Raw genomic sequence first — 13,425 nt, 5'->3', positions numbered from 1 at the left:
AAAATTAATTTTCATCTTCAGGGATTCAAGGATAGCTTAAATCAACAATATTAAATATTATTGTCCATACACAATATTGCATATCAACAGTCATCACTTAAAACAAATCTGCCTAACGTTTCACGTCAATCGAGAGGATCAATATGGATCGGTAATTTATTACTGGATCGAAATATTTTGCGGATCAACGAAATATTAGCTATCGTGCAGCCCCATATCGTGTACTATACGTGAGGATCAACCAGATCGAAGATTTCGATTCATGCCCAATCCCTATTCCTCCGTGTTGTAAACCTTTTTGATCTCTCTAATTGACGTCATTTACCATCGTTCGTATTAATAGAGGTCCCGCAATTATAGAACCACAAGATGCCCATCAACAATTTCCACAACGCCCAATTATATTGGTTAAAAATGGGGAATTCTACACAACTACAAAATATTCGGCAACTCTTTACAATGGAGCGGGTCTCCCCACCCATACCGTTGACGAGAAGCGGGATAAGCCTCCCATGAGTCTAGTTGCGCATATTTATCACAGGTTAGTTTGTGAAAAGTAGAGAGAGAGATACAGAGATGTGAGAGAGAGAGAGAGAGAGAGAGAGAGAGAGAGAGAGAGAGAGAGAGAGAGAGAGCGAGAGAGAGAGAGAGAGAGAGAGAGAGAGAGAGAGAGAGAGAGAGAGAGAGAGAGAGAGAGAGAGAGAGAGAGAGAGAGAGAGAGAGAGAGAGAGAGAGAGAGAGAGAGAGAGAGAGAGAGAGAGATCTAGATCATGGTCTTCCGCGGCGAGTTGCGGGGACAGTTTTTGGGGGAGAAGAGCCTACGAGGGGATAGAAGGTTAAGGTACCTCGGCGATGCGGTGCCATCAATGGTTCGATACTGCGGCAAGAAGAGCTCCTCGTCGTCTTGAATACTAACATCGCTTACGACCATTGTATGAGAGAAGGTTCCGCACTTAACAAAACGCCCCAGCCAGGACCTCTTCTTCCCTGGGGGAAACCTCCCGTTCATCCTCTCAGTCAGATACTGTCTGACAGTGTCAACGCTCTGCTGAACGACGTCAACCGGCGGAGAGACGAACGGGTTACCCTGTGCCTGCAATTTCCGTAGCGCGACCAGACAGCTGAACGAGTCGGGGATAACGGCTATGGTGTTGTAGCTGATGTCCAGCTCGACCAGCGAGGACAGGAGGCCGATGGAGGGCGGAAGGGAACGGAGGTGATGGAAGTTCTGGCTCACGTTAAGGATCTCCAAGCGTGTAAGGTTCTCCATACCGTCGGGGAGACAGCAGAGACAATTGAGATGAACGTCGAGCACGCGCAGCGCACTCAGGTGGGAGAGGGAGTAGGGCAAACTGCTCAGCTTGTTCGTGCTGACGCTCAATTTTCGCAAGTTGATCAGCTCGAACCCCATAGTCTCCGGTAGCGTCGTCAGCTGGTTGAAATTCGCCGATATCTCCTCCAATGCACTGAAATCATTATCATCGTCATCGTTATCATCATCACCATGGTGGTGATTATCTATTCTTGTTGTAGTGGAGAGAGGTTTACATGCAATCTTCGATGGTCTTAGGGAGGGACTCTAGCATGTTGCTGTCTACGTTAAGAATTTTTAGCTTTTTGAGACAGCCCATGGAGTTGGGAAGCGTCTTCAACTCGTTTGAGTGCAGGTCTAGCTCTACAACGTTTAGAAGTCGCGCCACCGTTGACTCCGGTATGCTCTGTACAGATGCAAGTAGAAGCAAGTTAGAGAAAAACACCCTGTTCAACATCCTGCTTAAATATTAAAGAGAAGTTTGCGCCCTTGAAATCAGCTATAGATTTTAGCACAGTGGTAAAAACTCTAATTCATCAACATCCTGTCTAAATATTAAGAAGAAAAGTAACGCCTTTGGTATCAGCTATAGCTTTTAGCATGTTGAAAAACACTCAAATTCATCAACATAGTTTCAGCGCCAAGGTCGCAGATTCCAATCCTAAATGAAATTATGCGTCTGGGCCATTTATTGGAGGTCAAAATCCCGCCCTTTCTACGGACTATACTTTCTACCACAGAGGTAAGCGCTAAAATTCGAACAAGAAGAACAAGAAAGTGGGTACTGTTGATGATACCTCTAGGTTATTGTTGGAAAGATCGAGCTTTGTGACAAGAGTAGGGTTGAAAGAAGGGCTGGGCAGCGATGCCAGAGCCATTCCGCTAAGGTTCAAATTCCTCTCCTCTTCTTTGATTTCCTTATCCAAAATTAGTGTACTCGGCGCCCCTCTGTTTTTGAAGGAAGACGAAGGCGATCTCGTCCTCTCCTCCATCTTCATATTTCCTCCACGTCTCTTGGCGGCGACCTCGGCGCCTTCTTCCTTGATTTCTCAGGTTGAAGACGATGAGACAGAGAGAGATTGAGAGAGTAAGGACATAGAAGTTTTCTGTGTTTTCACTGCGAGAGACACTCGTATTTATCGACATCCTCCCTAAGGGCGGATGAAAGTACGGCCGTATATTGCTCAGATGATGTTGGATACAAGAAGGCCAATGCCAAAAGTCCACTCCCGTCAGGGGATAACGTCGAGGCGTTTCTGCTGACAACTTACTTGAGTTCTGACAGCGATTCTTCATCAGTTGGGTGACCGTCTCCACCGTAGATCACGTCGTTCAGCCCCCATAACCTAAAAATATCGTCATCGATGACACCAGACATCATATTGTACGGCAGAGCGGAGCTTGATTTTGTAAAAATTTAATTTTGAGGCTGGTAACAGCTTCTTGAGGGCGTGGGTTTGACTTTAATGACGTGACCGCTGGGGCGCTTCCCTGTAGTTGCATTCTTCACGTAAACGGTAGTTTGTAAGGAGCTGCTTTGCGCTGGCTTGCCAAGGACAAAGACAGGCGACCCACCCACTAACGGTGACAGGGGGGAGAATCATCCATGGCCTCAAATTGATGACACGCCCAGAAATTTGCCCATATCCGTCGTTATCATCTACTCTGGCGAGACATCTTGTTGTTATCGTCTTCTCTCTTCCTGCATGAAAGAAATATCGGTTCCTTGATGGGGACAGCTATTTTATCCCCTAAAGAGTCAGTCAATGACAAAACTCACATGCCTCAGGACCATGCATTCCTTCTCCTCTCGACCGTGATCTTCGCTTTCGTAGGTGGGAATGGACCTGTAATGAAAAGCAAGAAAGAGAAAAAGATGACTCAGTCCCATTCAAATTGGGGCGAAGATTCAGGACAATGGCTATTGTTGACGAATAAGGAAAGCAGTGTGAATAGGTAAAGTCTTTTTGAAAAGGAAGTTCTTATTCCCTCTGTGGTAGTACGAAAAGGGCAGCCCAATCTAAGTTTTCATAGACCCAATCTAATGACGGTGAACGAGTTCGGTGATAACCTTGGAAACTCAACTCTGAGATAACCACACGTGTTATGTTCTCACAAAATTCTGATGTTTCAAAAGACGGGCCTAATGGAATGTCATTAGAAGATACGGTTGGCTTCTGTGCTTTCACAAGCCTAAGGTAGAAAATGATGGGCAGTACCAGCCTACACGTGAGATAAAAAATTAGTTTCGTCTCGGTCCATTAAGACGGGCTTCAGTGCGGTTAAACTTCTACATCTGATCCGTCAAATGTAGTTTGAAGAATTTCCCCGTTCTTTTCCTTGTTTCTTTAGTTAAATGAAGGCATATTAAAGACTATCTGGAATGCTCGAATTCCAAAAATCTAAATATCGCAATTGGCCAAATATACAAATACATAAATCCAGAATCTGCACATTGAGAACTTAGGCTTTAGAATGTTGAGAATCGAGCGGGAATTCGAGTGGGGATGATCACGCGCTGTGATGCGCAAATTTCTGGCTGCCCCAAACCCCTTGGCCAGCGAGCAGGGAATTTAAAGTGTGGAAATCCAAACTGTCCACAACCCAAAATCACAATCAGACAGGACTCCATTCAATGCAGGTGCCCTGCATTGAATCGACTGATGATGGCAAAAAAACTCACGACATGTAATGCCAAAAAATAGGTTTCAAACGCGCAACCTCAACGTGTAATACTAAACTTGCTGAGCAATCTACACTGGGTAATATTATGGTCTCTCCTATGACATGAGTCATATATTATACAAGAATAAATAATATGATGATATTATAACACCATTAGAATATTTTTCTGTTTTTAAAAGATTTTTCACTACATGGCAATCCCAACATAGTGCGAGGCGCCGTGAGGTGAAGTTCTGTATCGGGTGGCTTTTCTGCATTGTGCGGTGCACAATGTCTAGTGATAGGTTTTAACCGCTGGGGACCAAAACCAGTCTAAAACTCTTGTAGTTCAATTTTTCAAATCCAGGATGGCTAGGACAGACTTTGGAAGGAGGACTAAAGACAACCTATGGGTGGACAAATCAAGCAATAAACTCCACACGATAAATTTTAACCTTCAGAAGCAAGAGAAAATATTGATGGTGCAGCCCTTTCCCCAGTCGAGGCCGGGAGTGCTATTTAACAATCAGAACAATGAAACAAAACTCTAAATATTCCACAAACCTATTTCACAAAATCCATTGGCCACTAGATGGAGTAATGCAAATCTCAAAATAATGAATGGTGGACCTTCAGCGTCGCATGGTAGGGAAGTGGAGGAATTGAAGTTGAGACTCATGTAGGGTTGCTGATGGTATTCTTTGATGGGTTGGATGTAGGTCGAACTGCATGGTCAATTGGCTAGGGGTTAAAGGGGAAACCTCCCCCTTTCGTGAGGAGTTGCGAATAATGCGAGCAACTAGTGATGGAGTAATTAGTAAACTGCAGCTGGGGGCAAAGCGTGATGCAGATGATGAGTATTGCAATGATTGGTCAACAGCGGGAGTGACTGAAAAAGTGAGGGTGGAGGATGAGGAGCATCTATTAAAAATCTCCATGTAATCCATTACAGCAATGGTCTATTTAAAAGGCCCTAGAGGACAGAGAAAATAACTTCAAATTCTAGAATTGGGTTTTACAATGGCAGCATGGCATAAGCCAGTTCGTCTCCTCTAGACGTGGCTATGTCTCTTCAAGTTACGGGGATACGGCATTTTCTCCCCAAGTTCCGCAAACTATTCTCAAAGGCAGGATAACTTGCACTGAAATATATGTACATAGAAGAATGACTTTTTTTATCTTGAGGAAGATTTCCAAAGTCTTAATGTGCTCACCTCAATCATTCTTTTTTCTTGATTTCAGAATAGACTGATATCCAATTTGCTTCATATATTGATTCATTATTCTTTGCAACATTATGACCTAAGAAAGAATAATAGAGTATTGCCTCTCTCTCTCTATCTCTCTCTCTCTCTCTCTCTCTCTCTCTCTGCCTCTCATCACTGCTATACTAAAACTAGCTGAACGACTTCTTGCGTTTGCATGCCAACATTTGGAAATACACTTAGAGCTTGATCCAGTTGATCTTGATCTCAAGTAAATACCAGGTAACGGACTTTGGTTGATTACAAGGAATACCATTTTAAGTAGTGGAATTAAGAAACCAATAAAAAAATGATTAAATAAGTCCTAGATGATCTTATGAACTCATGAAGAACTGATTCTACTCTCAGTTTGCTCCCCGGAAGAGTCTCCTCAAGCCATTGATGTGTACGGCCTCTAGATGTATTAACATAATTGATGAACTGATATCAAATATGTATAGCGAGTTCTTGAGAAGTTGAGAAGAAATGGGGGAGGGCACCCATATCTAGCTGGCATGGGTAAATTAAATGGGAGGCCCTCTCTATTCATATGTATTTTAGAACCTTTTATAGAAGCCCTTGTAATTTAAGCATATCCTTCACATTCATAAATTTATGTATACCATTGTAATTTAGGCCCATGTATCAATCTAGTTAATATATTAATCAAGTAAAAGTTCCTATATATATATTAATTTATCCAGTTTTGATTTAACCCATTTAGTAAGTTCAGATTCCACCTTGTGGAGTGCCAAGCTACACCTCATGTTCTATAAGATATATAATAGCAAATGAGCTCTATCATGAATGCTTTACCATCATTGGTTACTATATATAATCCTTCATCTGGATGGGATTCTGATGACCTATTGTATCGTAATTGTGATCCCAGTTAGTACTAATTCACAACGAGGATCATTGAAGAGTATCTTCTCAATAGGTCTACAACCCTAGACACATATCTAATGGATTCTCTATGTCGACTCAATCTCCTCTAATATGATCAACGGCTACTTGAATCTCACGAGGTATTGTAACTCATAGTCAAGACACACCCGTCTATCCATAATATGTCTTGGACGTGTGAAGTTTGAGGACAATCTACACGACCATGACATGAATCGACTAGATTCATTACAAGAACTAACACCATTTATGTATTACAGAGATCAACTCACTAATCCCTTTCTCTAAAGAGTACCCATTGTCTGCGATAATATGCATTTAGATATGTTTATGCATGACAATTCATGCCTTTTTAAGGTTAAATTCTTGATTTATATTGCGTATTATCATGCTATTATATAACATTTTACTGAAATACTAATTTTAGAATACACTTTCCATTAAAATAATGATTTTGGAACTATTTTGAATACAATTAAGCTTTAAAATTTTTTTTATCGTTAAATACATTTTTTAAAGATACATTTTGGCAATAATTTCATGTTAAAATGGTATGTAAATTAAAATATATTAATCTTTAAAAATTGGGATTTTTTACAGAATTTAATTATAATTTTAAGAATGCCTCAAGGGTAAAAGGTGCAAGAGGGGCCAATTTCACCGGGGCTTACATGGCACAGCCGAGCACACATGGGCATACAGAGGGCACAAAGGGCAAACAGTTGGCATGCATGTACATACACGTGGGTGCACACTTCTGGTGCAGGAGGCGCTTGTGAAGAGGAGAGACAGTCTGCGCAAAGTGCGTATTCAAAATACTGGAGTTGTCTCTACTTTGAGAGGTGGAACGTTATAAGTGGGACTAATGCGGAGATTGTTATAAGTGGAACGTTGTGGCCTCATGTGGAGTATCTAATGAAGATCTAACGATCTTCACTTATGTGTTTTGTTTTCTATGCAGGGGTACATGGAAAAATCATGAGCTGTAGACCATCTTCCATCCGATGGCCCACGATAAATTCACACTTGATGAAGATCAATCAGATGGTCCAAAGCCCTTCTGATCATCATGTATGATAAAAAAATCAAAGAAATTCAAGAAAAATCTGAAAAATGTCTAAAAAATATAAAAGAACCCTAAACAATAAGCATTTCAAGTGGTCATAACTTTTGTTCTGGAGGGAGTTTTGACCCAAATTTTTTGACTAGTGGTCCCACAATAAATAGGTCCTGAAGCCTTGTAATTTTCATGTTTTATATTGTAGTCTAGCAGATGGCGCACGCCATCGGAGATCGTCGACGATCCACGCCGCCCGCCACCGTCGTCGAAGATCAGGTGAAATCGCTCGATTTATCATGTTTGTTTTTCGTCGTTCTTTCTGGTGTTTTGTGTTTTCCCGTTCTCGTCATTTTGTTTTCGTCGCGTTTGCGATACGTCCCGTACGCCCTTCGTCGTCGTCAAGGGGAGGGGTCCTTGGCTATCTTTGGATCCCCTCCCTTGCGCCTTCATCTTTGGTCTCTCTCTTTTGATTTCTATTCTGTTTTAATTTTCTCCCCTTTATTTTGTAATGAGGGGGCTCATTACATAAGGGCCCCCTTAGTGGACCTTCTTCCCCCTTGTTGACCCAGCTAAGGGGGCCCAATTGACCTCTTCCACTTTATAAGGGAAGAGGGGACGCCCTAGCCTCCTCAGACCAGGAAGAAAGAAGTATTGTGTATTTGTTTTCTCTCTTGGTCTCACCGTGAGGAAAAAAAGGGAATGAGGGAAGAAGGCGAAGACAGATGAACGTAGAAGAAGGAAGGCAAGGGAAAGGAAGGGTCATCGACAACGTCCTTCCCTTTCCCCGTCCATCATTCCTCGATCACCCCCAGGCTAACTGCCGTAGTAACAATCACGCGCGCCGGCACGTCGATCGAATGGCCGCAAATTTTGACTTCTCCTATCGCATTCGCGCGCATGTGACTCCCACGTCGCGCGACGGCAAAGAACTCGGGACCTCTTGGACATACCTCGAGGTAGATCGTGAACGGCGACGTGCACGGCGTTTGATCATCGTGTCAGGTGGGCGAGGTCATCCTCAGACGGAGGAACCATCCACCCCTTCTCTTCGGATCAACCACGACGCAGATTTCACGGGCGGAGTTTCCGGTTGATCAGAGTCATTCGCCGACGGCGCTCTACCCCCACCGTTCGATCGATGCACCCTGTGTGTTGATTCGAGCGGCGGTTATTCCCGAGTAAACAGGAACCGACCCTTTGGCTGCCCACTGACTGTGGGCCACAGGGTCGTGGGTCGACCGGACGCCGTCGCCATCCGTGTGGCGGAATCAGCATAGGCGCGCTGCCCGGCTGGTCGTGACCCGCAATGCCCAGTTTATTGGCACGCGCGGGAGCGTCAACCAGCCTTCACGTTGGCCGCTCAACAGTCACCAGCTCGGCCCGCCACTACACCACACCTTGGGACGGTGCAAACTGGTCGTCTGCCCAGCTGAACTTCTGCCAGGGTCGGCCGCAGTTGCCCGCCCACTGAGCCCGCGAACTGTGGCTAGTGTCACCGCCACCCTCAGTCGGCGTTAACTTGCCACATCGGCTGTGCCCTTTGAGCTGTGATCCCTTTTGTTCATACTGCCCCTGCGGCGCACCCTGGTGCCCGTCCTCTCCTCTCCGACCTCTACATAGTGCTCTGGCAGCATTGACGCTTGTCGGGCCGCCGCGATCTCTCCGGTGACTCTCTGCCACACCTGCTTCGAGTCGCCACCGACGTCGACGAAGCCCTACACGACGAGCCATGCGCTGACGAGGAATGCCGTCATCTCCCGCCACTCGCTTGATTACCATTTGCAGTATTCGTTCGTCTTGACTCCATCGCGCTCGGGCTAGGTAGGTGAGAGAGGAACCATTGAGAGAACTACGACAACTTTGAGCATCTTACCGTTATGGACGAGTCCGTCCGCCACGTGTGAGCCTTACGGATTGATTCCGTACCGCCGTAGACGTCCACCGTCGCAGTCACTCGGCGACCCCGTCCAAGCTTGGAGCTCGGCCATCCCTCGAGTCGGAACCTGCACGTACGACACGTAGGACACCCATTCATCACGTCCTAGTTACATAACCTGTTAAGACGACATCGTCGATGTTCGATATCATCATCCCTTACCGGCACTGAACCATCATATTAAGTGTCCAACAGACGTCGTCCCTGACGACGTCCGACATCACTAGCTTTTGCTAGTTTGTGAAAGAAAACAGTTTTCATAGCGTTGTGGCTTGAATTTTCGTTGTGGCTTCTAGCAATCAGTGAGGCGAGTTAAAGAAAGCACAAGGAGGCTTTGAGAGGTGGGTTCTGATCAATAGGTTAGTGAACTTCTTGTCTTCTTCTTTCTTTATTTGCATGGGAGCAAAATGCAAAAGCATCAGAGGAAATGTATGTGCTCGCAAAGAAATGAACTTAAAGAGAGCATCCTTGGACAGAGGTGAAAGAATCTTTCATTTAGCAGTTTTCATTTATGAAATTTCATAATTTGGTTTAGATAAAATCACACCGTTTTACATTCATCATCATAGACCTTTGTGTTTGAATCTTTGAAAGAAGATACATACAAAAAAATATTCATTCATCCTTCTCATGTTTTCATATTTTTAAGGAAACCCTAATTAGGATTTAAAGACCTATCCTCTCTGTTGTTCGACCCTTGCTCAATATATATATGGTTATTTTGTGATTGAGGGTATCATAAATTTTATTGCATAAGTTGGTCTACCTAAAACGAGGTGTTCTTGACACCTAAAAATTGACTTATCAGTCTGTCCTTAGTCTCCCAACACTAATGGCAATAGGATCAGCCATATTTTTCATTTACATGGGATCAGATATTGTTACTCTTTTTCGATAGTTCCATATCTGACTCTTGCATCCTTTGAATATTAATATTTAGAATACAAGTTTAGAAACTGGTCATCAGTATATTATGATATCATCCAAATTGTTAAGTCATTTAATTAATTCCGGGGAATTCACAATAAAGATCACATAAGAACAATCATGAACATATATATTTAAATGAACTTAAACATGACATACATGTGTGATTGGCTTGACTGCCACATGATCCATAAATAACATAGAGTTTTTTCAAACATAAATAAGTTTTATCTGATTTCATTATCATCTTCTTTAATAACACCTTATTTCTTACTTGGTACTTGAATAGCTCTATAATTTAATCCTCATTATTTTCCTCTGAAATGATAAAGGATGAAAATCATATTTCATTCTATGAAAATTATATTTATATTATTATAACATCTTAACAAGATTGATGCTATTTTTATTCCAACTTCTGTGAATTCAGGTTAAATTTTTTCCTCACACAAATTGAGCATTTTGATCTTAATTGAAACCCATTTAGTTAGGAAACTGCTCAATGATTTATATATTTCTACATTTTGGCATAATTGCAATAAGAATTCCTTTGCTAGAGTTGGATGAACTAAATTTCCAATAAAGTACAGAATTTGGAGGGTCCATTTTCAATTAATTCTTCAATAGAACCTGATAAAAATATCTAAAAGAGGACGATTGAACTTAGGTGACTTATCCATTTCAGTTCATAATATGTATGGGTGTGCATGTAACCTTCAAGTAGTAAAATAACATAAAGTGAACAAGGCATGAAATAATGTCTCATTTAAAGAACTATTATTAAATGTTAGGTATGAGGACTAAGGTACCTATTTCTGAATCATTTATTCCTCGTATTGTATTGACATGCATTCTCATTTAGCACATAATCCTCGAAATCATCGTTAGTATTTCTATCACTAGAGGTTCCCCCAGTTCAACTTCATTTCCTAAGGCACGATGTTTATTTGTGCTTCTATCAGCCATTTCAATTTTCAGTTATCAAAATTGCCAAGTATTTAAAAATAAATAATGAAACTAGAAATTTAAAACGTATCTTCTTGTGGGGTGTAACTAAATTTTAATGTACTGACTAGATGTAAAAAATAGAGGTTAGTTAAACAAAAGATTATCACACTACAAAGAGCGTAAAATTCCTAAGGCAACGTTCTCTGGCAACTACACCAGTTGATAAACTCAAATTTAGGGTAAAATTACATCGTCATGGAAGTGAGTTTAATAAATAATTTTTTTGAAACCTTTACTCATAAAATAATTTGATTTCATAGTGATGAGCAAGGTTTATTTCCATAGGGAACGGATCTAAGGGATATGTATAATAAGAGATACATACAGTAAGATATAGTGATAGGGTGAATATAGTGACTAGAGCTTGGGATAAATCCTACTTGAGAAGAATTAGACAAGTAATACATGAGTGGTGGTTGCGATAGAGGGGGTGAAAACTAGAGTGTAGGATGATGGAAGACGTGAAGCGGGGACAATGAGACGAGATGAGAATTAATGATAGGAAGTATCAGATTTAGGGTTTAATACTTTAGGGTTCACTAACTTAGGGTTTTATACAATATAGGAGGATTTGAGTGTAAGATGAAATAGAAGTAGATGGGTTAAATATTGTGGAAGTTGGATTACATCACTGGATAAAATGTGGGAAGTTAGTGATATGTGTGGTGATAGATGACGATAGAGAGGGATGATGATGTATGCTGATTGATATGGATGATGGATGATATACCTAAATGTGTTGAAGAATGACCAATATAAGGCAAGAGGCTAACCTTAGATCCCTATATTCCACCTGGATAAAGGCATCTTCCTGAAATAAATTAGCCTTTCAGTTCTTTTTTATCCTCTCCAAGCACTCAGAAAAACACAAACACACTTGATGGATGATAAGCCAAAAATAGGGGCGAATGATGCAATTTTTTATCCCTGATCGTTGTTGATTTTAGCTTATACAATAAAATTTATAAACTTATTGTATTATTTGTTGGATATATAATGATAAGTATAGGTATTGTCCAAGGGACGCCAGTAAAGAATTGAATCAGATATCTAGTTGAATAATTTAACCCTAATTAGAGTTAATTTAATCTACAATGAATATCAAATTACCCTAATTAGATTAAGAAATTAGGAAGGAGAGTAGAAGAGATGGGGAGACTAGAAGAATTCGGGATCTCTAAATTAACTTCTTTGATCCAATAAAAAGGATCAAAGGAGTCAGGTAGAGGGGTTAAGAAGGAGATTTGGTTTTAGTTTGTTTTGGGGGAATTGGGTACCCGAATCGACTAACTTCAATATCATAGAGAAAATCTAATATATCCTAGAAATTAAAATTTTTCTAAATTTTTTTCTTAATGTGCAGATGGAAAAGCTAGATCAATTTCAGAATCTCTCCTCTCAATCCTAGTAAGGTACTGTACATGCCGCTCAAGCCAAGCAATTTGGAAACTCAGATCAAGATAAACAGGAAAAATCACAAACTTCACTAACATATAATCCAAATTACACTAAAATTCAAATAAAATGAAGTGAAAAGTATCAAATACAGATGATTCAGGCTGGTTCTCCTCGCTATCTTGCAGTTGTGAAAGAGCCCCTTCCAGAATGACTTCCTCATTTCAAATTTCTGCTTTTATACTTAGGCCAAATGGCAAAAATTATCATTTTACCCCCAATGAGTAATTAATTTTTGTCCATCAATGTAGGTTTGATCTGAATGATCTAATTGTACAAATAGAAAGAGGAGATTAAGACTAGCAAATCCATAAAGTTTTGAGCTCAGTCTAACTTCAAGATCAGAAGATATTAATAAAGGAAAATTGACCAATACAAGTCGTTGGGTCAATATTTATTTATTTAATTTAATTTTTGACACACACAATCGCCTGTCGTCTGCTGATTGGCTGGCACATTTTAAAGTTGTGATAGTGCCCGCTCCCAAGGCACACCATGTACCTCTGGCTGAAATAAGAGAAAAATAAAAAGAACACAAGATACATATCGATATGCACTTACATCTATGTTTGTAATGCCGTTGATCAATCAGATTTGGCCACGTCACCTTCGGTGCATGAGCATTGAATACGCAGCACGGGCGGTGAACTTACCGCCCAAAGGAAAGTTTCTCACTGAATGCACAAAAGCCATTGGATTCCTTTTTGATGGCCGAGATTACACCACATGACCTTGCTAACTCGATTTTTTGAATTTTTGTAGAAAAGTCGCTAGATAAATTGGCACGCGCAGATGGACACCACCTAAAAAGATTTATGCATATGTCCCTCAGATTTCTGTGTCCTCCATATTTCCTATAAAATGCAAAATACCAATTAATTTGATAAAAACCCTGCAAATATTTTAATTGAAT

General features: G+C 41.2%; 1 protein-coding gene across 1 annotated transcript; it reads right to left on the bottom strand.

Annotated features, from left to right (window-relative positions):
- Positions 1–376: 376 nt before the first annotated feature.
- Positions 377–2,468, bottom strand: LOC144713255 (plant intracellular Ras-group-related LRR protein 1-like). The gene is made up of 3 exons (XM_078587815.1): positions 2,110–2,468; positions 1,549–1,718; positions 377–1,466 (listed from the first exon to the last, which is right to left on the bottom strand). The coding sequence occupies exons 1-3, from the start codon at positions 2,308–2,310 to the stop codon at positions 764–766; spliced, it is 1,074 nt and encodes a 357-aa protein (XP_078443941.1). The 5' UTR covers positions 2,311–2,468; the 3' UTR covers positions 377–763.
- Positions 2,469–13,425: the final 10,957 nt, after the last annotated feature.

This window comes from Wolffia australiana, chromosome 15 (genome assembly GCF_029677425.1).
Source record: "Wolffia australiana isolate 7733 chromosome 15, ASM2967742v1".
Classification (NCBI taxonomy): domain Eukaryota; kingdom Viridiplantae; phylum Streptophyta; class Magnoliopsida; order Alismatales; family Araceae; genus Wolffia; species Wolffia australiana.
Note: the sequence above shows the minus strand (reverse complement) of the source record. Positions and strands in the feature narration are given on the sequence as shown.